The sequence below is a fragment of the Mytilus edulis genome, chromosome 13, assembly GCF_963676685.1.
Source record: "Mytilus edulis chromosome 13, xbMytEdul2.2, whole genome shotgun sequence".
In the NCBI taxonomy this organism is placed as follows: Eukaryota; Metazoa; Mollusca; class Bivalvia; order Mytilida; family Mytilidae; genus Mytilus; species Mytilus edulis.
This window is the reverse complement of record NC_092356.1, coordinates 17,916,392-17,943,214: the sequence shown is the minus strand read 5'-3', so window position 1 is coordinate 17,943,214 and position 26,823 is coordinate 17,916,392. Positions and strand designations below refer to the sequence as shown.

Genomic DNA, 26,823 nt, shown 5'->3' with positions numbered 1-26,823 from the left:
TATTTCACACTTTTTAAACAAATTACTTCCCTTTGTCAATCGTAGACTGGTTCCATACCGGACAAAACTGGCTTTTGCCAATGCAAAGTATGATTAAGTATGATGAATTGAAAGTGATGTATCGGCGGTTTAACTAATTTTTCATAAAAAATAATTTCTGATGACAAAAGTATTTAGATTAACAATAAATTAATGTAATTAAAAGATTTGAAAGCCTTAAATGTTACTCACACTACGCACAGGTAATTTGCTCGTTCTGCTATTAGCTCTCCATTATAAATGTCTATTGGTATTCGGACAAAATTATCTGTTTCCTATGCCAAGCATGGTAAGAGAGCACACATATGATTTCAAAAAAGGACGGGGGTATGGTGTTTTGTCTGCGTTTGATTTTTTTGCCCGCAAAGAGCGGACATTTAGTTTTAGTTTTTCGACGCTATCAATCAAATTATTTTTATTTAAAACACTATAAAGTTATGGGGGGAATCTGAATAACACTTCATTGCCAATGAAATTTTATGCTTCACATAGACTGCGAACAATTACAAGGGCAAATATGAAATTGGCTTATAGATAATGGGACACTCAGATAAATTAATTATATTGACCATAATATATTGAAAAATAATGATAAAAATATTTTACTATAGTTCCGTTAAATCATTACGAATAAGACCAACACTTGAATATTTCGCACAAGTATTTTAAAAGCAGCATGTGTTTTTCTTTTTATATAGCAGTTGCGGCTGACAAAAAATCTAACTGCAAATGTAAAGTAAAATGTGACCCTGGCGAAAAGTTAATAGATAAATGTTATGGTGGTAAAGTTTTGTGCTGCTGCTCTGGTAGCTCGAGGTCTGGAAATCGAGGGGGATCTAGTTCTGGAGGTTCAAGAGGTTCTGTGGGTGGAAGTGGCACAGGTGGAATGTCCGGAGGTGGAGCCGAAGAAAGAATTATTTATATAAATATTGGAAGTTCCGGAGGAGGTTATGGAGGTGGGGATAGCTACGGTTCTACAAGTTATGGAGGTACCGGTGCTGCAGGCAGTGGAGCTGGTGGTGGGATGTCTGGAGGTGGTATGACTGGAGGTACAAATTCGGGAGGTGGAAGTACTGGAAAAGGATATGGTTCTACAAGTTATGGAGGTGGTGATAGCTACAGTTCTACAAGTTATGGAGGTGCTGGTGCTGGAAGTGGCGGAACTGGTGGTGGCGGTTTTGGAGGTGGAATGTCCGGTCGTGGCGGTTCTGGAGGTAGTAGTTCGGGAAGTGGAAGTGCTGGAAAAGGATATGGTACTACAAGTTATGGAGGTGGTGATAACTATGGTTCTACAAGTTATGGAAGTAGTGATAGCTACGGTCCTACCAGTTATGGAGGTGCTGGTGCTGGAAGCGGTAGAACTGGTGCAGGAGGAGGGATGTCTGGAGGTGGTATGACTGGAGGTACAAATTCGGGAGGTGGAAGTACTGGAAAAGGATATGGTTCTACAAGTTATGGAGGTGGTGATAGCTACAGTTCTACAAGTTATGGAGGTGCTGGTGCTGGAAGTGGCGGAACTGGTGGTGGCGGTTTTGGAGGTGGAATGTCCGGTCGTGGCGGTTCTGGAGGTAGTAGTTCGGGAAGTGGAAGTGCTGGAAAAGGATATGGTACTACAAGTTATGGAGGTGGTGATAACTATGGTTCTTCAAGTTATGGAAGTAGTGATAGCTACGGTCCTACCAGTTATGGAGGTGCTGGTGCTGGAAGCGGTAGAACTGGTGCTGGAGGTGGGATGTCTGGAGGTGGTATGACTGGAGGTACAAATTCGGGAGGTAGAAGTACTGGAAAAGGATATGGTTCTACAAGTTATGGAGGTGGTGATAGCTACAGTTCTACAAGTTATGGAGGTGCTGGTGCTGGAAGTGGCGGAACTGGTGGTGGCGGTTTTGGAGGTGGAATGTCCGGTCGTGGCGGTTCTGGAGGTAGTAGTTCGGGAAGTGGAAGTGCTGGAAAAGGATATGGTACTACAAGTTATGGAGGTGGTGATAACTATGGTTCTTCAAGTTATGGAAGTAGTGATAGCTACGGTCCTACCAGTTATGGAGGTGCTGGTGCTGGAAGCGGTAGAACTGGAACTGGAGGTTCTAGAGGTGGAATGACTGGAGGTGGAAGTTCAGGAAGTGGAAGTGCTGGAAAGGGATATGGTACTACAAGTTATGGAGGTAGTGATAGCTACGCTCCTACCAGTTATGGAGGAGTTGGTGCTGGAAGCGATAGCACTGGTGCTAGAGGTTCTAGAGGTGGAATGACTGGAGGTGGAATGACTGGAGGTGGAAGTGCTGGAAAAGGATATGGTTCTGCAGGTTATGGAGGTAAAAATAGCTATAGTTCTACAAGTTATGGAAGTACTGATAGCTACGGTCCTATCAGTTATGGAGATGCTGGTTCTGGAAGCGGTAGAACTGGTGCTGGAGGTTCTAGAGGTGGAATGACTGGAGGTGGAAGTTCAGGAACAAGAAGTGCTGGAAAAGGATATGGTTCTACAAGTTATGGAGGTGGAGATAGCTATAGTTCTACAAGTTATGGAGGTGGAGATAGCTACAGTCCTGCGAGTTATGGAAGTGGAAAATCTGGAGGTGGAATGTCTAATGGTAGAGATGCTAGAGGCAGAATGTCTAGAGGTGGAAGTTCAGGAGGTGGAATGTCTAGAGGTGGAAGTTCGGGAGGTGGAAGAGCTAAAATCACATTTATTGTCAATACCAGTGGAGGAAATGGTGGCCAGGGTGACTGTACATGCAGGATAAGATGTCAAACAGGAGAAATGAAAAAATCTACTTGTAAAAATTACAAGAAACCCGTACTTTGCTGCAAGAAAAAAGTGAAAAAAGGATATGGATACTGAAATTGAATACTGTATATGAAGAACTCCGATTAAAATTTAATTGTATCTAATCGATTTTGTTTTTCTTTCGAAAAGCGTGTGCCGTATGTGTACTGTTTTAGAAAAAAACGGACTACACACTAAACCCCGGAACATATTAAACAACCCAAATTAAAAAAAAACCAAACCATACACGGTTTACAAAGACCAGCGGAATTTCTGACTCGGGATATCATAGGCGCACACATGTGGCGGTCTTAAACATTTTTTGTCAGATCTCAACTCTCCCCTATACCTCTAGCCAATGTAAAATGAACAAACACACAACAATACGCACAGTAAAACTTAATTTGAAAGATGTCCAAGTCCGGTGTTAGATTAGGTAACAGAAAACACTAAGCACAATGATAGGGATCAACATAAATGAACAAAGGACTACTAGCATTTACTTACATGCCAGGCTATTGCCAGCTCCAGGCCTTACGCAAACTGATATAAAGATAAACGTAGCGTGGGGTTCACTAGGTGTTTGAGATTAAATTTTTGGTCAATTGCCGACTTATTTTATTTATTTTATTACTTTATTATTCCCAAGCATACTTCGCTTTCTAATGTAACTAAAAGCCGATCCCTGTAAAGATCCAAATTTCGAGGAATCTTATAAGAACCGACATTTCCCGATAGTACTACACTCCTTTTCTGTTACACAAAAGACCAGATACCACATCAAATCTACATGTCGGAGGCCAAACTCGCCATATATCTTAGAATTCATATGCCTTCGCAGGCCGGTCAAGATGGCGGCCTGTCATACTGTTTAATAGTAAAGGATTTACATTACGAAACAATATTAAAAATCCATTTGACCATTTGTGCTTGATTTTCATATATATGAAGAAGACATAATCTTTCAATCTGTTTGATTGAGGTCTTGAGCTTGCATGTCAGTAACTGATAGTAGTCCTTTGTTAATTTATGTATCATTGTCATTTTGCTTACTTTCTTTTGTTATATATTCTGATATCGGACTCGGACTTCTTTAGACTGAACTTTACTGTACGTTTTGCTGTGTGCTTCTTTAATCTATATTGACTATAGATTTTTTTTTAGCCTGCCCCAAGTCAGGAGCCTCTTGCCTTTTTTGTCTTATATAATATGCTTCTCAATTTTATATGCATATGTGAACAATGGTTATCAATGGTAACACACTTCTTGTGAAGGAACACGTGCACCAAAAAACTCACTAAACAACCATGCAGACTATATATGCTCGTCATACCATATACTAGATAACGATTCCATATGATAAATACATGCATAATTTAGAGATTCAACAAAGAGCTGAAACCCATTCCAAACAACTATACGAACCAAAGAGGCAAATGCATACTGAAACCTATTAAAATGTTTAAATCCTCTGTTCGGACCTGTCCTAAGTAAGGAACCTGATGTTCAGTAGTTGTCGTTTGTTGGTGTGGTTAATGAGTGATTCTCGTTTCTCTGTCCATCTCTCACCAATGAAATCAAATAGTCATCCCCTTATATAATGATTTTGGTTAATTTTCATTGACTTCACCGTACGCTTAGGAACCGATTATTCGGTGGTTAGTTCGTGTTGTTTATCCTTTAATTTTCTATGTTGTGTCATATGTATTATTGTTTGTCTGTTTGTCTTTTTAATTTTTAGCCATGGCGTTGTCAGTTTGTTTTAGATTTATGAGTTTGACTGTACCTTTGGTATCTTTCGTTCCTCTTTTATGTGGTTCATAGGTATTTCTCGTTTCCCAATTTTCACATACTAGTAGATTAGACCGTTGGTTTTTCTGTTTGAATGGTTTTACACTTGTCATTTTTGAAGCCCTTTATAGCTTGCTGTTTAGTGTGAGCCAAGGATCCGTGTTGAAGAACGTATCTTGACCTATAATGGTTTACTTTTATACATTGTGACTTGGATAGAGAGTTGTCTCATAGGCATTCATACCACATTTTCAACATGTCAAACAACTGATACAGAAAATCTCACATTTGCCTATCCACTCTGTTTGAAACAGCAGCTATAGAAGATATCTACAAACAAAATTTACATATCCCATCTATTGGAGTGAAAGCTGAACAAAAAAAGGTCAAATAAGAGAGCAATCTAGAACGAACAAATCTTGAACTACAACTTGCCGAATGTAAAGTAAAAATCAGTTATCTCGAGACAGTCAATCAAGAATATAGTCAGACAATTGACCTACTATCATCTAAATAAGGCATACACTATCCATTAGTTAACAGCCAACATCCTCATTGTCATCAAATTCATCATTTAGAAATGAAATTTCAGGCACAAATTAATAATTTAAAAATGAATTTTGGACACTAACCTAATATTCTGTCCTTACAAATGAAAAGACAAACATTATACAAAAGTCAACGAACTCAAATGTAAATAAACTGTATCATATGAAAAAAAAATGTAATAAATATAAAACTCCCGCAAGAAGCAATCAACAACCACCTATTCAGAACGCCGAGATGAATACACAATTCAATTTGTATCCTGTATATCACTTTTCATACGTCGTCCCGTGTTATCTCTATGGACTCGAGGTTCATGTATTGATTAAAAGGGATGTATCTCAACAGGAAAAGATACAGAGGGAGATATTTAAACAATTCCAATGTCTACCAGACAGAACAGCATCTGCAGCACTATATCTACTAATAAGAGCTGTGCCCATTGAGTTGGTTCTGAACAAAAGCATGCTAGTCTTTTCCTCTAAATTTATCGCCTGGACAGATAGATAGAACGAAAAATATTAAAATGGGAATTAGAAATTAGTTCAGATTTTGACGACTCTTACATTTGTCGTACATGTATTAACAAATTTTGCAAACATATCTATTAGACATAAGTCTAAAGCTTGCAGAAGAAATTATGAAGAAGCCTCCATCAAAATATAAGTGGAATAGAGTAACTGAAAAACAGAACATAAATGAATACTGGTTTTGATTTTGCACAGAAAAATGTAACCCAAAATCAACGCTCAACCAATTATCTCTACAAAAAGATCTGTTTAATAACCCACATAACAAAATAACCAAAACGACAATAAAAAGACAAAACTGGAATTAAATTTAAACTAATAACTGGTTCCTAATGCTCCAAAGTACTAGGGCAAAATTTAGTAGAAATATAATAACACCGTTCTGAAAACTGCAAGAATTCGGACGAATCAAATGGCAAAATCTAAAGCTCAAACACATCAAACGAATGGATAACAACTGTTTTATTCCTGACTTGGAATAGGCATTTTCTTATGTAGAAAATGTTGAATTGAACCTGGTTTTATAGCTAGCTTCTCACTCGTGTGACAGTCGCATCAAATTCTCTGATATTGACAACGATGCGTTAACAAAACAAACTGATATTATAGGTAAAAATGTCAAAAATAGGGGTATAGCAGTCAACATTGTGTTTTATTATACTTTACACGTTAAAACGCCATATTTTGATTGGCTAATACGAGAGAGTTAATGTACTCTATCACATGGCTGAGAAGGTGACAATTTTTCTAAATGTCACCCTCTCGTCCACACCAACCAAACATCGATAATTTATAGGACAAAGAATTGAAATTCCATCAAGTTATTAAAGACAATGCTTAAGTTCTATATTTTAGCTCAGATTCTATTATTTGACTGTCAAAATAAAAAAATAAAAAAATCGTCGTTCAGTTTTGCTGGTTGTTCTAGTACCCGTAACGTTGTCATGTACATGAAGTCCCTAGAAAACACTTTTGAATAAAATTTATATGTAAAAGACCATAATGATAGGACAATCAGTATAATAAATTACAATAACACATAGCTGAGAGGATGATAGAGTAGATATGTATCCCGAGAAAACATTGACATTGTCAACCGCGGCGAAGCTATGTGTTATTTATATTATTATCTAAACTACTAAAAAACAATCAATTATGCAACACAGAAGCTGCATATAGACCAAGCATATTATCAAAACTTAAAGACAAGAATGCGCAAATTTACCATAGTACAATAACACAATGACGGGATGTAGTACAAAGCCACGTCATATATGTATCAAAGAAATATCAAAAGGCATATAGACAAAGCATATAGAAACAAGAATGTGTCCTCAGTACACGAATGCCCCACTCGCACTATCATTTTCCATGTTCAGTGGACCGTGAAATTGGGGTAAAAACTCTAATTTGGCAATAAAATTAGAAAGATCATATCATAGGGAACATGTGTACTAAGTTTGAAGTCGAATGGACTTCAACTTCATCAAAAACTACCTTGACCAAAAACTTTAACCTGAAGCGGGACAGACGGACGAACGGACGGACGAACGGACGAACGGACGCACAGACCAGAAAACATAATGCCCCTCTACTATCGTAGGTGGGGCATAAAAATGAAAGACAAGCATATAAACATGTTTTACAATATCACAGAGCCACGCTATAAGATAAGATAAGATAACATAAGAATTTTATTAATCTAAGCAAGAACCCATAAAGGGCATCATTTTACAACAATATTATGACAATATGATTGGAAAAAGCAAAACAGAAAACCAATACCATTCGTTATGGACAGGAACAGAGCCTAACACAACATATGTCTTATATAACTATTATAAGCTATATGTATTGACGTAACACAAAAAGGTATATAGACAAAGCACATGAGCAAAAATGAAAGACAAGAAACCATTGAAAACGATATATGATGAAATTATATAACATGCTACGAGAGATAAAATTGGTAATACTAACGATGTCATTTATGATGGATTTAATGATGGATTGCTCGAGCTCTGCACAAGCTTATTAAGTAATCAGCCACTAGACAAGATACTTGATATAGAAAGGGTAACATAAGACCTATGTTACCATTTATACATGAGTTGTACAAAACTTTAATGCGATACCAAAATGACAGGAAATTTATGAATATTTTTAGCATTTTATATTTCAACTTCTCCAGTTTTTAACTAATAATATTAATTGCTAATGAACTCTAAATTATACGCTTCATTACAATACGACGCGGTGATATTAAATGTAGTCAGTACTGTCTGGATAGAAAGTTTACTTGTACTCTATATAAACATCAATAATAACTTTAGGTGTATGTTTCATTATAATACGTTATTCTGATTGGCAAACAGCAATCTCGCGTCATTCTTGATTTCAAAATGAATTGCATGAATAGTAAGATACATGTGCATGTTGACACACGTTTTTACGTTTCCACAATAAAGTGCAAAGATAATAAAAGAAAAAAAAACTAGATGGAAATCGTGTTTTCATGATCATAGCGAAAAAATAGAATTATAAGTATTGAATGGGTCTTTTAGTAATTTCATAGGGTTGTTAAAGCGTTGACCGTGCTAACATTTATAGAATGAAGCGCTTCTGTTCTGCGGATTATACAACATGTACCTCGGTCAACGATCTTACACCCAATGTCATGATGAATTTAAGACAAGAAGTATTCATTTCTTAAATAAACATCAATAAACCGAGACCGCAATATTAAGTATAGTCCGTACAGTCTGCATGGGATGCCAAGCTAACTGGTTTAGTCTATAAATACCAGCATACAAAGATAGATATTTCCTATTTTTAATATTTGCCTTGGCAGGACATCAAGGGAAAATAATTGTTCGTGGAGTTTTTGTCTCGTTTACATCTCAAAAAGGTTGAATAACAAACTTTTGTTATTCATGTATATTCTATGCCGGTATTATTTTGGCTTTACCTCGACTATCAATGAAAGTCATGTGATATAGTTTGTATGTATGAACCGTATGTTGTCAGTGCACACGTGACATTGTGACATTGAACGCAAACATTGAACAGTATTGATATTTATCATACATATTTTCCTGAGATTTAAAAAAGATATATATTATTTTGAATGTTTCAATTTTTAAAAATAGTGATTTTAGACATTCAGTCAAGACATTTCCTTTTACGTAGTTACATACTAATAGGAAATGAAATCCCATTCTTGGTGAAATGCGTCAAAATTCACACTTTTAATGTACAAAGGATTGACTATACTAGATGAATGAAATCCATAATGACATTATCTTCTCAAGAATCCATTATTACAAAAGGCATGCTAAAACAAATATAGATTCAACATGAACTATGAAATCTACCATAAAAATATATTATAAAAGCAAATCAAAATAATTATAGATTCAACATTAATATAAATTCTACCATGAAAAGTACATTTGCAATGACGTAGATATTGCTGCAAATTTAAATTAGATACATTTAAGTTACAGACATAGTGTAACATTAAGAATTTTGGGTGCTTTGTGTAATAATCATTATAAATATTGTACGCTACATACGGGTCTCAAAAAGAAAAAAATTGACAGAAAATATGCCAATGAAATGAACAAAAGAGTCCAAAAGGTCAAAATACAAATGAAGACTAGTGTAGAGAATAAAAGAATGTTAAGATAAAAAAGAATGGAGAATAACGAGAGGGGGGGGGGTATAATATACTGAATAGAGAATGATAGATAAAACATACAAACATAGAAAAAGGTGACCTTAAAATAACTAAAAAAAGAAGTTTATTTTTTTATGGAATAAACTAGAACTGTCAAACAGATATATATTACCTTCAAAATCATACATACATCTATGTCGCGTGCACATGCGTAGTATGAAATTATAACACGTGTAACCTCTTCATAGTTCATGCATCTCTGTTTACTTAAAACTTTCTACATAAGGTTTTGTATGTCTGGAATTATCATGTGATCTTGCTTGGCTTCTTAGTGTAATTGGAATTATTAGCTTTGTCAAATTAAACTTACATTTAATTAATTCATTAAAAGGATATTAAAAAGTAGTAAAAACGGAAGTCATAACGAATGATGTCATTGTATGATCTAAAAGCACTAACGAAACTTGACGAAAAGTACAAAAGAACAAACAGCTTACTACCAATTAATTTAATGTAGACGAAACGCGCGTCTGGCGTACTAAATTATAATCCTGGTACCTTTGATAACTATTAACTTTATTAAATTACATTTATCCCATTACAATATAATTAAATTTCTATTATTCAGTATGCAAATATTCCAAACTTTATCTGTTTAATAAATCATCAATTTGCCGCATGCATGTCATATCCCGCCATTTTTATTCGGGAATTACAATTGACATTTTCGTTATATCATTTGAAAATAGATTCTTAAATATTGCCCCTAATAATATTTTTTTTAACGTTTAAATAAAAATGCTGGGTTAATCTCACAAATTAAAACTTAACGTGAATAGATTTCAGTAAAAACAATACTGGTTACAACTAAATGGCCTGGCAGAATCTATTTTTACGTATTCCCAATAGTAAATTTACCGTTCCTACATATATGCAGTACCTGTGTTTTATTTAAATTAAAGATATCGAAAACTCGACTCAACTCGGCCGATTCAGTTCCTCATTCGGAAAGAAAAGGATTCTTCAGAGGATAGCTGATTGGATATCAAGACTCTCGTCTTAACTACTAGTATAAGTATAGGCCGATTCAGTTCCTCATTCGAAAAGTAGCGGGTTCTGCTGATTAGATACCAATGATTGACTGAAAGGCAAACGAACATGTTGCTATGTTGAACTAGTTTTTGAGATTTCACCTCTTTTTTTGAGGGTAAATAAATGAAATAACAGATCGTCATTATTCAACTTGACCTCCATTTTATCACAAATAACAACGTAGGATTTGAAAAGCTTTGGTGGAATGGTTCATGAGGAAATGCACGGACACTGTTTTACAATCAAAACGCCCACCCGGATGCAAGTCTGCCCACCCGCCGTACATCCCCAAATCAATTACCAATTTTCCTTCGAAAATCCGGTTAAAATGTGGTCGACATACCAGAACAGGAATGTCGCCGATAGTGTTGAGAAAGGTATGGAAAATATATGCCGTCCCGCGATATCTCAAGGTTCAAATATATACTGACAAGATGTGTTTAGCTTGCCAAATTAGAGGAAGATATTTAAATGATTTCGATGTTTATTAGACATAAAAACATCTGCAGCAGAATAAATATTCATAGGAGCTGTGCTCTATTGGGTCGGTTTCGGGACAAAAACATGCTAGTCTTGTTCCTTGCAATCTCTAGCCTGGACATGATACAACGAAAAAAACTAAAATGAGAATTAGAAATTAGTTCAGATTTTTACGGCTCTTTCATTTGTCGTATAAACAAATTTTGCAAACATATCAATTGTCTAAAGCATGCAGAAGAAATTATGAAAAAGTTACCATCAAAATATAACTGGAATAAAGCAACTGAAAAAACAACATAAAATGAATACTGGTCTTGATTTTGCACAGAAATTAGTTACAAAAAATCAACGATAAAGCAATGATCTCTACAAAAAGATCCAGTAAATAACCCACATAACATTTGGAAATGTGACCAAAATAACCAAAACGACAATAAAAAGACATAATTGGAATGAAATGTAAACAGGTAACTGGTATATAATGCTCCAAAGTACTTTGGCAAAAATTAGTAGAAATATGACACTACCTTACTGCAAACTATGCAAGGATTCCGACGAAACCGGTGACAACGATATATGATGAAAATATTCAAAACGCTACGAGAGATAAAAGGGGTGGTACAGAAGATGTCATTTATGATGGATTTTATGATGGATTGCTCGAGCTCTGCCATGTCTTATTGATTAATCAGCCATTAGACAAGATACTTGAAATAGAATGATCATAGCGCAAAAATACAATTAAACGTTGACCGTGCGTACATTTATAGAAAGAAGCACCTCTGTTCTGCGCCTCATACAAAATTTACTACGGTCATAGATCTAACACCCCAATGAATTTACAAAAAGAAGCATTCAATTCTAAAATAAACATCGATCAACCGAGATCGCAATATTAAGTATAGTCCGTACAGTCTGCATGGGATGCATAGCTAACTGGTTCAGTCTATAAATACCAGCTAGCATTTGAATATGAATATTTGAAATTTTGATATTAGCCTTTGCAGGGCATTATAGTAAATATCATTGTTCGTGGATTTAAATTTTTTTTTTTATCTCGTTCACATCTCAAAAAGTTGAAAAACATTTTTTTTTTATTCATATTCATCCTATGCTAGTATCATTTTATCTTTAGTCCGATTATTAATGAATGTCATGATTGTGATATAATTTGTACGTATGAACCGTATTTTTGTCATTGCACACGTGACATTGTGACATTGAACAATATTGATATTAGCATACATTTTTTTAGAGATTTAAACAATTTTATATTATTTTTGTTATTTCAATTTTGAAAATTAACGATTTTTAAAAAGACATTCAGTCAATACATTCATTTGTACGTAGTTGCATACAAATCAAATACCTTTCTTGGTGAAATGCATCAAAATACATTATAGGAATTTTAATGTGCATGTTCGATCATGGTCTGCCGTTAACAATTTCAATAGATAATGCTTTTATACTTATAAGAATCCATTAATATAAAAGGCATGTTAAAACAATTAAAGATTCAACATAAATAGGAATTCTACCATAAAAAATATATATATATATCATGATTTAAAAGCATGTACTGAACATAGTTAAAGGTTCAACATAGATATGAATTCTACCATAAACAATATATTATGACATTTATCAACTCAAATAAAAGAGTAAACATTTGAATATTATGCATAAATGGTTATATTTAGCATATTCAATTGTACAACTTCAGTGCTTTGTTTAATAAACTAATACAGGTAATATACAGGTAGTATACGCTACATAAGGGGCTTGAGGGGGTTTACAGAATATAGACCAATAAAATAGAAAAATGAGCCAAAAAAAAAAATTGAGAATGATAGGATATTAGATAAAAAGAATGGAGAATAACGGGTTGTTAAACTATACAGAATAGAGAATAATAGACAAAACATACAAAAATAGAGAAAAGTGACCTTAACAGAAGTAAAAAAAGAATAAATAAGAAAGGTCAAACAGATATATATTACCATTAAAATCCTACATACATCTAAGTCGCATGCACATGCATTGTATGAAATACAAACACGTGTAACCTCTTCTAAATTCATGCATCTCTGTTTGTTCAAAACTTTCTACACGAGGTTTTGTATGTCTTGAACTATCATATGATCTTGCTTGGTTTCTAAGTGTAATAGGAATTTTTAACTTTGTCAAATTACACTAACATTTCAAACTTTAATTCATTAAAAGGATATCCAAAAGTAGTAAAAACTGAAGTCATTACGAATCTTGACGGCTTTTACTCATCAATAATGTCATTGTATAATCTTAAAGTGCTAAGAAAACTTGGTGAAAAGTACAAAAGAATCTATTATTACAAAAGGCATGCTAAAACAAATATAGATTCAACATGAATATGGAATCTACCATAAAATATATTATGAAAGCATGTTAAAATAATTATAGATTCAACATTAATATGAATTCTATCATGAAAAGTACATTTGCGATAACGTAGATATTTCTACAAATTTGAATTAGATACATTTTTAAGTTACAAAATTTAAAAAAAAATGATAATATTGTTATGAAGTTAACCTAACTTTATTATCGTATCATCTGTTACAGTAATTATAATTGACAGATCAGCAACTCTCACATGTCTGCACGTTCTTAAATAACATAATTAAATAGATCAATTGAAGTTCTTATACAAATGTTGTCATTCTGTAGTCTGACCATCAAACGATGTACTTGTTAATAAATTAGTTATAGAAACTGGATTGTATTATTACATAGCAAATATATTACAACTAGTATCTCAATTGTTTGTAAAACAATTGAAAGGTCTTTCCTGTAAAAGTGATGTTTTCATAATGTACCTTGTACGACCTTTCGTTTGATATACGACAAGCATACCTTCTGAAACTTTCCGCTTTTAACACTTAATGACTTCAACCGCCTACATTTTTGAGATCGGAATTATGATATAAATAACATAGAGTAGATGAGCTTTCATTTGATATGCAACAACTCTATGTTCTAGAAAGTTTGATTTTTGCACTTAATAACCCTATCCAACTAATTTTTGGAGGTCGGGATTTGATATTGCCAATGTACACATCATGACCTTTCATTTAATATACAACAACCCTATCTTAAAAGAAAATTTATTTTTTGCACTCAATGACCCCATCCAACCCATTTTTGGGAGACGTCAATTTGAAATTTGAAATGTACGCTTTATGTTCTTTCATTTGATATGCGACAACCTTACCATCTGAGAAATTTGAATGTTTGCACTAAATGACCCCACCCGTCCCCCTGGTATGAAAAGGGGGTTTAAAATTTTCATTTTTAAGTAGAGTTTATTAAGACCTTCAATTTGATATATCAGATGACCCCATTTGACAAAGTGCAAATAATGATGCAATATCAACTATATAAATAGAAGTTATGAAACTTACAAAGTCAATGCAAAACTTGAAAATTTCAAATTGATTTTTTGGTGTTTTTTTCCATGGAATGTTTTTGGTATTTGGTCAAACATATAACTATGTCAACCTCTTCAATTTCTAAAACATTTTAAGTGGTAAGCTCTTGACGATTCAGAAATACATGCCTCCGCTCGCAAAATTTCAAACTGCATTATCTCTAAAACGACAATAGATATCTCAAATCTGTTAAATGATAAATGATTTACAGTTGAAGGACAACATTATAGAAAAAGAATTGGGACAATTTCAAAGTTCACCAAGGTCACAATTAATCATCAAATATATGATGCAATACAAAACTTGAGAACCGGAAGTCGTAGAAACATGGGACTATCACCATTCAAATCAGAACCACTTGACCTTTCAAATATCAAAAGGTCAAGGTCATAGTAAAATGTGAAGGTCAAGGTGAAATTTCATCATGACCTGACATTGACCTCAAATTGAAGGTCTTGAACTACTGATTATCTTTGCAGTTTATAGTAGGTTGATATCTGTTACCTTTAAAAAGATATACACACAATACTATACTTTTAAGAATCATCCCGTCGTAACTTTTAAACAGACAGTCGGACTCTTTTGAGCTCAGTGTATGAAATGTAGAGCTCGTCGAGAGGAACATTTTATACGCTGTAAGTATGCAGAAAACTCTTATCGTTTTCTTAATATGAAAGCTTGAAATTGCAGCGTAATTTTTTTTTGCACTCAGTGACCTTTGACCTTGGGTGCAAATTAAAGGTCACATGAACTTAAGATTATTGGTGCAGGTCCCAAGTCTTTACGACTTCCGGTTCTCGAGATACAATTTTTCAAAAATTGTTTATATTTTTTCAAGGGAAATAACTCCTTATAAGGGTTAACAACAAAATGATTGTATATGTTAATTATCATTGCCATCTGGTCTTGTACATGTTGCCGTTTTCAAATGGATTCTATCTTGAATACTTTTTGAGAAAAATGTAAAAGAAAGAAATTGCTTCAAGGGGACATAACTCTCATAGGGAATGATGAAATCCTTAGCAGCCTCATATGGTAACACATCATGATGAGATCTAACTATTGTCCAAATAAGGTCATGATATCTTCAAAAACAACGAGGGGGGCCATGTCGAAAAAAACCAATAAAAGGGAGATAACTTCTAAATGGGATGATGAAATCCTACACAGCCTCATCTGGTAATACTTCATGATGAGGTCTACCGATGGTCCATATTTGGTCTTGATAACTCCAATAGAAACGAGGGGAGGCCATGTCAAACAAATGCTGGATGAAAAAAAAAAAAAAAACAAAAAAAACTAGTATCTCAATTGTTTGTAAAACAATTGAAAGGTCTTTCCTGTAAAAGTGATGTTTTCGTATTGTACTTTGTACGACCTTTCGTTTGATATACGACAAGCACACCTTCTGAAACTTTTCGCTTTTTACACTTAATGACCTCAGCCGTCTACATTTTTGAGATCGGAATTATGATATATGGAACAGAGTAGATGAGCTTTCGTTTGATATGCGACAACACCATGTTCTTGAAAGTTTGATTTTTGCACTTAATAACCCTATCCAACAAATTTTTGGAGGTCGGGAATTTGATATTTCAAATGTACACATCATGACCTTTCATTTGATATACAACAACCCTACCTTAAAAGAACATTTATTTTTTGCACTCAATGACCCCATCCAACCCATTTTTGGGAGACGTCAATTTGAAATTTGAAATGTACGCTTTATGTTCTTTCATTTGATATGCGACAACCTTACCATCTGAGAAATTTGAATGTTTGCACTAAATGACCCCACCCGTGCCCCTGGGATGAAAAGGTGGTTTAAAATTTTCATTTTTAAGTAGAGTTTATTAAGATCTTCAATTTGATATATCAGATGACCCCATTTGACAAAGTGCAAATAATGATGCAATATCAATTATATAAATAGAAGTTATGAAACTTACAAAGTCAATGCAAAACTTGAAAATTTCAAATTGATTTTTTGGTGGTTTTTTCCATGGAATGTTTTTGGTTTTTGGTCAAACATATAACTATGTCAACCTCTTCAATTTCTAAAACATTTTAAGTGGTTAGCTCTTCATGATTCAGAAATACATGCCTCCGCTCGCAAAACTTCAAACTGCATTATCTCTCAAACGACAATAGATATCCCAAATCTGTTAAATGATAAATGATCTACAGGTGAAGGACAACATTACAGAAAAAGAATTGGGACAATTTCAAAGTTCACCAAGGTCACAATTAATCATCAAATATATGATGCAATACAAAACTTGAGACACGGAAGTCGTAGAGACATAGGACTATCACCATTCAACTCAGGACCACTTGACCTTTCAAATGTTACAAGGTCAAGGTCATAGTAAAATATGAAGGTCAAGGTGAAATTTCATCATGACCTGACATTGACCTCAAATTGAAGGTCTTGAACTACTGATCATCTTTGCAGTTTATAGTAGGTTGATATCTGTTACCTTTAAAAAGATATACACACAATACTATACTTTTAAGAATCATCCCGTCGTAACTTTTGAACAGACAGTCGGACTCTTTTGAGGTCAGTGTATAAAATGTAGAGCTCGTCGAGAGGAACATTTTATACGCTGTAAGTATGCAGCAAACTCTTATCGTTTTCTTAATATGAAAGCTTGAAATTGCAGCGTAATTTTTTTTTGCACTCGGTGACCTTTGACCTTGGGTGCAAATTAAAGGTCACATGAACTTAAGATTATTGGTGTAGGTCCCAAGTCTTTACGACTTCCGGTTCTCGAGATACAATTTTTCAAAAATTGTTTATATTTTTTCAAGGGAAATAACTCCTTATAAGGGTTATCAACAAAATGATTGTATATGTTAATTAACATTGCCATCTGGTCCTGTAGATGTTGCCGTTTTCAAATCGATTCTATCTTGAATACTTTTTGAGAAAAATGTAAAAGAAAGAAATTGCTTCAAGGGGACATAACTCTCATAGGGAATGATGAAATCCTTAGCAGCCTCATATGGTAACACATCATGATGAGATCTAACTATTGTCCAAATAAGGTCATGATATCTTCAAAAACAACGAGGGGGGGTCATGTCGAAAAAAAACATTTAAAGGGAGATAACTTTTAAAGGGGATGATGAAATCATACACAGCCTCATCTGGTAATACTTCATGATGAGGTCTACCGATGGTCCATATTTGGTCTTGATAACTCCAATAGAAACGAGGGGAGGCCATGTCAAACAAATGCTGGATGAAAAAAAAAAAAAAAAAAAAAAAAAAAAAAAAAAAAAAACAGGAGAAAAACAATAAGGTCTTTCCTCGCGGAGAGGAAAGACCTTAACTAGTATCTCAATTGTTTGTAAAACAATTGAAAGGTCTTTCCTGTAAAAGTGATGTTTAAGGTCTTTCCTCTCCGCGAGGAAAGACCTTATTGTTTTTCTCCTGTTTTTTTTTTAAGGTCTTTCCCCTTCGTGAGGAAAGACCTTATTGTTTTTCTAATGTTTTTTCTTTTTTTTCTTTTTTTTCTTCCAACATTTTTTTGGCATGGCCTCCCCATGTTTCTTTTGAAGTTATCAAGACCAAACATAGACCATCGATAAACCTCATCAAGATGTATAACCAGATGACCCTGTTAAGGATTTCATCATCCCCTTTATAAGTTATCTCCCTTTTATTAGTTTTTTTCAACAGGGCCCCCTTTCGTTGTTTTTCAAGATATCATTACCTTATTTGGACAATAGGTATATCTCATCATGATGTATTACCATATGAGGTTGAATAGGATTGCATCGTCCCCTATGAGAGTTATATCCCCTTGAAGCAATTTCTTTCCTTTGCATTTTTCTCAAAAAGTATTAGAGATAGAATTGATTTGAAAACGGCAACATGTACAGGAACAGATGGCAATGTTAATGAACATATACAATTATTTTGTTATCAACCCTTATAGGGAGTTATTTCTCTTGAAAAAATGTACATAATTTTAGAAAAATTGTAATTCCAGAACCGGAAGTCATAGAGACCTTGAACCTTCACCAATAATCTTTAATTTATGTGACCTTCAATATGCACCCAAGGTCAAAGGTCACCGAGTGCAAAATAAAATTACGCTGCAATTTCAAGCTTACATATTAGGAAAACGGTAAGACTTTGCTGCATACATACAGCGTATAAAATGTTCCTCTCGACGAGCTCTACATTTTATATTATAAACCCATAAAGGTCCGACCGTCTATTCAAAAGTTACAACGGGATGATTCTTAAAAGTATAGTATTTTGTGTATATCTTTTTAAAGGTAACATATATCAACATACTATAAACTGCAAAGATGATCAGTAATTCAAGACCTTCAATTTAAGGTCAATGTCAGGTCATGATGAAATTTCACCTTGACCTTCACAGTATACTATGACTTTGACCTTGTGATATGTGAATGGTCAAGTGGTCCTGAGTTGAATGGTGCTAGTCCCGTGTCTCTACGACTTCCGGTTCTTAAGTTTGGTATTGCATCATATATTTGATGATTAATTTTGACCTTGGTGAACTTTGAAATTGTCCCAATTCTTTTTCTATAATGTTGTCCTTCAACTGTAGATCATTTATCATTTAACAGATTTGAGATATCTATTGTTGCTGTAGAAATAATGCAGTTTGAAGTTTTTTGAGCGGAGGCATGTATTTCAGAATCAACAAGAGCGTACCTCTTAAAATGTTTAAGAAATTGAAGAGGTTACCATAGTTCTATGTTTGACCAAATACCAAAAACATTCCATGGAAAAAAACGCCAAAAATTCAATTTGAAATTTTCAAGTTTTGCATTGACTTTGTAAGTTTCATAACTTCTATTTATATAGTTGATATTGCATCATTATTTGCACTTTATCAATTGGGATCATCTGATATATCAAATTGAAGGTCTAAATGTACTCTACTTAAAAATGAAAATTTTAAACCCCCTTTTCATATTAGGAGGACGGGTGGGGTCATTTAGTGCAAACAATCAAATTTCTCAGATGGTAAGGTTGTCGCATATCAAATGAAAGAACATAAAGTGTACATTTCAAATTTCAAATTGACGTCTCCCAAAAATGGGTTGGATGGGGTCATTGAGTGCAAAACATAAATTTTCTTTTAAGATAGGGTTGTTGTATATCAAATGAAAGGTCATGATGTGTACATTTGAAATATCAAATTCCCGACCTCCAAAAATTACTTGGATTGGGTTATTAAGTGCAAAAATCAAACTTTCTAGAACATGGCGTTGTCGCATATCAAATGAAATCTCATCTACTCAGTGTTATATATATCATAATTCCGATCTCAAAAATGTAGGCGGATGAGGTCATTAAGTGTTAAAAGTGGAAAGTTTCAGAAGGTATGCTTGTCGTATATCAAACGAAAGGTCGTACAAGCTACATTACGAAAACATCACTTTTACAGGAAAGACCTTTCAATTGTTTTACAAACAATTGAGATACTAGTTAAGGTCTTTCCTCTCCGCGAGGAAAGACCTTATTGTTTTTCTCCTGTTTTTTTTTTTTTTTTTTTTTTTTTTTTTTTTTTTTTTCATCCAGCATTTCTTTGACATGGCCTCCCCTCGTTTCTATTGGAGTTATCAAGACCAAATATGGACCATCGGTAGAACTCATCATGAAGTATTACCAGATGAGGCTGTGTAGGATTTCATCATCCCCTTTAGAAGTTATCTCCCTTTTATTGGTTTTTTTCGACATGGCCCCCCCTCGTTGTTTTTAAAGATATCATGACCTTATTTGGACAACAGTTAGATCTCATCATGATGTGTTACCATATGAGGCTGCTAAGGATTTCATTATTCCCTATGAGAGTTACGTCCCCTTGAAGCAATTTCTTTCTTTTACATTTTTCTCAAAAAGTATTCAAGATAGAATTGATTTGAAAACGGAATCGTGTACAAGACCAGATGGCAATGATAATGAACATATACAATCATTTTGTTGTTAACCCTTATAAGGAGTTATTTCCCTTGAAAAAATATACCCAATTTTTGAAAAATTGTATCTCGAGAACCGGAAGTCGTAAAGACTTGGGACCTACACCAATAATCTTAAGTTCATGTGACCTTTAATTTGCACCCAAGTTCAAAGGTCACCAAGTGCAAAAAAAAATTACGCTGCAATTTCAAGCTTGCATATTAAGAAAACGATAAGAGTTTGCTGCATACTTACAGCGTATAAAATGTTCCTCTCTATCAGCTCTACATTTTATACACTGAGCTCAAAAGTGTCCGACTGTCTGTTCAAAAGTTACGACGGGATGATTATTAAAAGTATAGTATTGTGTGTATATCTTTTTAAAGGTCACAGATATCAACCTACTATAAACTGCAAAGATGATCAGTAATTCAAGACCTTCAATTTGAGGTCAATGTCAGGTCATGATGAAATTTCACCTTGACCTTCACATTATACTATGACCTTGACCTTGTGATATTTTTTTTTTTTTTTTTTTTTTTTTTTTCATCCAGCATTTGTTTGACATGGCCTCCCCTCGTTTCTGTTCGAATTATCAAGACCAAATACGGACCATCATTAGACATCATCATGAAGTATTACCAGATGAGGCTGTGTAGGATTTCATCATCCCCTTTAGAAGTTATCTCCCTTTTATTGGTTTTTTTCGACATGGCCCCCCCTCGTTGTTTTTAAAGATATCATGACCTTATTTGGACAAAAGTTAGATCTCATCATGATGTGTTACCTTATGAGGCTGCTAAGGATTTCATCATTCCCTATGAGAGTTACGTCCCCTTGAAGCAATTTCTTTCTTTTACATTTTTCTCAAAAAGTATTCAAGATAGAATCGATTTGAAAACGGCAACATGTACAAGACCAGATGGCAATGATAATAAACATATACAATCATTTGGTTGTTAACCCTTATAAGGAGTTATTTCCCTTGAAAAAATATACACAATTTTTGAAAAATTGTATCTCGAGAACCGGAAGTCGTAAAGACTTGGGACCTACACCAATAATCTTAAGTTCGTGTGACCTTTAATTTGCACCAAGGTCAAAGGTCACCGAGTGCAAAAAAAAAATTACGCTGCAATTTCAAGCTTGCATATTAAGAAAACGATAAGAGTTTGCTGCATACTTACAGCGTATAAAATGTTCCTCTCGACGAGCTTTACATTTTATACACTGAGCTCAAAAGATTCCGACTGTCTGTTCAAAAGTTACGACGGGATGATTCTTAAAAGTATAGTATTGTGTGTATATCTTTTTAAAGGTAACAGATATCAACCTACTATAAACTGCAAAGATGATCAGTAGTTCAAGACCTTCAATTTGAGGTCAATGTTAGGTCATGATGAAATTTCACCTTGACCTTCACATTATACTATGACCTTGACCTTGTGACATTTGAAAGGTCAAGTAGTCTTGAGTTGAATGGTGATAGTCCCATGTCTCTACGACTTCCGGTTCTCAAGTTTTGTATTGCATCATATATTTGATGATTAATTGTGACCTTGGTGAACTTTGAAATTGTCCAAATTCTTTTTCTATAATGTTGTCCTTCAACTGTAGATCATTTATCATTTAACAGATTTGAGATATCTATTGTCGTTTTAGAGATAATGCAGTTTCAAATTTTGCGAGCGGAGGCATGTATTTCTGAATCATCAAGAGCTTACCACTTAAAATGTTTTAGAAATTGAAGAGGTTGAAATAGTTATATGTTTGACCAAATACCAAAAACATTCCATGGAAAAAAACACCAAAAAATCAATTTGAAATTTTCATGTTTTGCATTGACTTTGTAAGTTTCATAACGTCTATTTATATAGTTGATATTGCATCATTATTTGCACTCTGTCAAATGGGGTCATCTGATATATCAAATTGAAGGTCTAAATAAACTCTACTTAAAAATGAAAATTTTAAACCCCCTTTTCATCCCAGGGGGAAGGGTGGGGTCATTTAGTGCAAACATTCAAATTTCTCAGATGGTAAGGTTGTCGCATATCAAATGAAAGAACATAAAGCGTACATTTCAAATTTCAAATTGACGTCCCCCAAAAATTGGTTGGATGGGGTCATTGAGTGCAAAAAATAAATTTTCTTTTACGATAGGGTTGTTGCATATCAAATGAAAGGTCATGATGTATACATTTGAAATATCAAATTCCCAACCTCCAAAAATTGGTTGGATGGGTTTATTAAATGCAAAAAAACAAACTTTTTAAAACATGGCGTTGTCGCATATCAAATGAAAGCTCATCTATTCTGTGTTACATATATCATACTTCCGATCTCAAAAATGTAGGCGGATGAGGTCATTAAGTGTAAAAAGCGAAAAGTTTCAGAAGGTATGCTTGTCGTATATCAAACGAAAGGTCGTACAAAGAACATTACGAAAACATCACTTTTACAGGAAAGACCTTTCAATTGTTTTACAAACAATTGAGATACTAGTTTCGTATTGTACTTTGTACGACCTTTCGTTTGATATACGACAAGCATACCTTCTGAAACTTTTCGCTTTTTACACTTAATGACCTCATCCGCCTACATTTTTGAGATCGGAATTATGATATATGGAACAGAGTAGACGAGCTTTCATTTGATATGCGACAACACTATGTTCTAGAAAGTTTGATTTTTGCACTTAATTACCCTATCCAACTAATTTTTGGAGATCGGGAATTTGATATTTCAAATGTACACATCATGACTTTTCATTTGATATACAACAACCCTACCTTAAAAGAACATTTATCTTTTGCACTCAATGACCCCATCCAACCCATTTTTGGGAGACGTCAATTTGAAATTTGAAATGTACGCTTTATGTTCTTTCATTTGATATGCGACAACCTTACCATCTGAGAAATTTGAATGTTTGCACTAAATGACCCCACCCGTTCCCCTGGGATGAAAAGGGGGTTTAAAATTTTCATTTTTAAGTAGAGTTCATTAAGACCTTCAATTTGATATATCAGATGACCCCATTTGACAAAGTGAAAATAATGATGCAATATCAACTATATAAATAGAAGTTATGAAACTAACAAAGTCAATGCAAAACTTGAAAATTTCAAATTGATTTTTTGGTGTTTTTTTCCATGGAATGTATTTGGTATTTGGTCAAACATATAACTATGTCAACTTCTTCAATTTCTAAAACATTTTAAGTGGTAAGCTCTTGATGATTCAGAAATACATGCCTCCGCTCGCAAAACTTCAAACTGCATTATCTCTAAAACGACAATAGATATCTCAAATCTGTTCAATGATAAATGATCTACAGTTGAAGGACATCATTATAGAAAAAGAATTGGGACAATTTCAAAGTTCACAAAGGTCACAATTAATCATCAAATATATGATGCAATACAAAACTTGAGAACCGGAAGTCGTAGAGACATGGGACTAGCACCATTCAACTCAGGACCACTTAACCTTTCAACTATCACAAGGTCAAGGTCATTGTATACTGTGAAGGTCAAGGTGAAATTTCATCATGACCTGACATTGACCTCAAATTGAAGGTCTTGAATTACTGATCATCTTTGCACTTTATAGTAGGTTGATATCTGTTACATTTAAAAAGATATACACACAATACTATACTTTTAAGAATCATCCCGCTGTAACTTTTGAACAGACAGTCGGACATTTTTGGACTTTTCATATAAAATGAAGAGCTCATCGAGAGGAACATTTTATACGCTGTATGTATGCAGCAAAGTCTTATCGTTTTCCTAATATGTAAGCTTGAAATTGCAGCGTAATTTTTTTTTGCACTTAGTGACCTTTGACCTTGACTGCATATTAAAGGTCACATGAATTAAAGATTATTGGTGAAGGTTCTAAGTCTCTATGACTTCTGGTTTTAGAAATAGAATTTTTCAAAAATTATGTACAATTTTTCAAGGGGAATAACTCCTTAAAAGGGTTAATAACAAAATGATTGTACATGTTCATTAACATTGCCATCTGTTCCTGTACATGTTGCCGTTTTCAAATCGATTCTATCTCTTATACTTTTTGAGAAAATGCAAAGGAAAGAAATTGTTTCAAGGGGATATAACTTTCATAGGGGACGATGAAATCCTATTCAGCCTCACATGGTAATACATCATGATAAGATCTACATTTTGCCCAATTTAGGTCATGCTATCTTTAAAACCAACGAGGGAGGGCCATGTTGAAAAAAATCAATAAAAGGGAGAAAACTCCTAAAAAGGATGATGAAATCCTTAACAGAGTCATTTGGTAATACATCTTGGTGAGGTCTAGCGATGGTCCATATTTGGTCTTAATAACTTCAACAGGAACAAGAAGCGGGCATGTCAAAAAAATGTTGGAAGAAAAAAAAGAAAAAAAAGAAAAAGAAAAAAAAACATTAGAAAAACAATAAGGTCTTTCCCATGTTGGGGAAAGACCTTAAAAAAACAGGAGAAAAACAATAAGGTCTTTCCTCGCGGAGAGGAAAGACCTTAAATATGATTATTAGAAATAGGGTAAAGTTTCAGTGCTTTGTGTAATAATCATACATTGTATACGGGTCTTGAAAGGGTTTGCAGAATGGTAAAGAATTGCTCAATACTCATGATACTATAGAAAATATGCCAATGAAATGAACAAAAGAGTCCAAAAGGTCAAAATTCAAATAAAGAATAATAGGGGTTTAAGATAAAAAGAATAAAGAATAACGGGGGTTAAAATATACAGAATAGAGAATAATGGACGAAAAATAGCAAAATAGAGAAAAAGAGACCTTAAAATAAAAAAATGAAGTTTATTTTTTTTAAAGATTAGATATGAAGGTCAAAAAGATATATATTACAATTAAAGTCATACATACATCTATGTCGCATGCACATGCATTGTATGAATTTTAAACACGTGTAGTCTCTTCAAAATTCATGCATCTCTGTTTGCTCAAAACTTTCTACATGAGGTTTTGTATGTCTTGAACTATCATGTGATATTGGCATCTATGTGTCATAGATATTTTCAACTTTGTTAAGATACATTAAAACTTTTATATGAAATAAACGATATTCAAAAAAGAAAGAAAAACTGATGTAATTACATTTTAGCAAGCAGGTTTTTATCCATCAATGATGAATAGATTAAGATCAGTGCAACTTGATGTCATTGTATGATCAGATCTAATAAAGGCAGCAGTAGTATACCGCTGTTCAAAACTCATCAATCCATGGACAACAAAACAAAATCGGGTTAACAAACTAAAACTGAGGGAAACGCATTAAATATAAGAGGAGAACAACGACACAACATTAAAATGTAACACACACAGAAACGGACTAAGCATTAGACAAAATCCTATGAGAATAACAAATATAACATCAAAACCAAATACATGAATTTGGGATAGATAAGTGCTAAAAGTGCTAACAGAACTTGACGAAGATAACATAAAGGACAAATAGGTTACTACCTACCCATTTAACTTTAAAAGTACCATTTATTGCATTAGAATTTAATAAAAATTCTCTAATTCAATTTGCATTTATACCAGACTTTACCAGATAAATAAATTTTCATAAATCACAAAAGGATTCAATTTGTCGAGTGTTATATCCAGCCATAACCATTCGGAAAACAACCATCGACATTTTCGTTGTTTCGTTTGAAAAACAGGTTGCCCCGATTAATAAATTTTAAAACTTTGAAATGCTGGGTTCATTTTACATTTGCAGATATAACGTGAACGAGTGGGAAAATGCTGTATTAAACAAGATGGCCTGGCAAAATCTATTTACACATATTCCCCATAGTAAATTTACCGTTCCTACCTGTATGCAGTAATTTTTTACTAGTGTATTTTTTTTTACATTATAGACATCAAGACTTGACTCAACTCGACCGATACAGTTCCTCATTCTGGAAGTAGCGGATTCTCCCGAGGATTGTTAATAAGATGTCAAGGATTGAATGAAAGGCAAACGAACATGTTGCTTGGTTGAACAATTTTTTGAGATTTAAAAAAAAAAATTGAACAATAAAACGTCAATATCAAAACTCATACTTTGGATTCGTTATAATTATTCGTGAGATTTAAATGTTCTTGGATTTCGAGGGTACAGACAAGCCACGAATCTAAATGTCCAAGAATTACAAATTTTCTATAATCTTAATTATATGTTTACTTTTGGAAAACCAAGAAATCGAATACCCACGAAAATGATTATTCCGTATTTCACGAAAATTGGTACCAAGGAAAATAAAAGAATCCACAGAACACAAGGTGAATTTTATTGTCGAACTTCCATGCATCTCTAAAGTTATCACTTTAATTCAAATACACTAAGAATTACATATTTGCTAGAAAACTTACTTATATATTTGCTCAGAATTCCCCAAAAGTTATCGAAACATTTATAGACTCTAGGAGAAATACCATCATTGATTTTCTG

The 26,823-nt window shown here is 33.8% G+C and overlaps 1 protein-coding gene and 1 long non-coding RNA gene across 2 annotated transcripts in view; both read right to left on the bottom strand.

Moving 5' to 3' along the window:
• The window catches only part of LOC139501480 (uncharacterized), a 35,610-nt gene extending 10,304 nt beyond the window's left edge, over nt 1–25,306 (bottom strand). The window contains exon 1 of the long non-coding RNA XR_011658578.1: nt 25,245–25,306. This is a non-coding gene — a long non-coding RNA (uncharacterized lncRNA). The remainder of the gene's footprint in view (nt 1–25,244) is intronic.
• On the bottom strand, nt 1,790–2,494 carry LOC139501817 (uncharacterized; the record flags this gene model as incomplete). Its single annotated transcript, XM_071291033.1, is given in 2 exon segments — nt 1,790–2,040; nt 2,224–2,494. Coding segments are annotated over 2 exon segments (522 nt in total), but the record flags the coding sequence as incomplete, so codon positions are not given.
• Nucleotides 25,307–26,823: the final 1,517 nt, after the last annotated feature.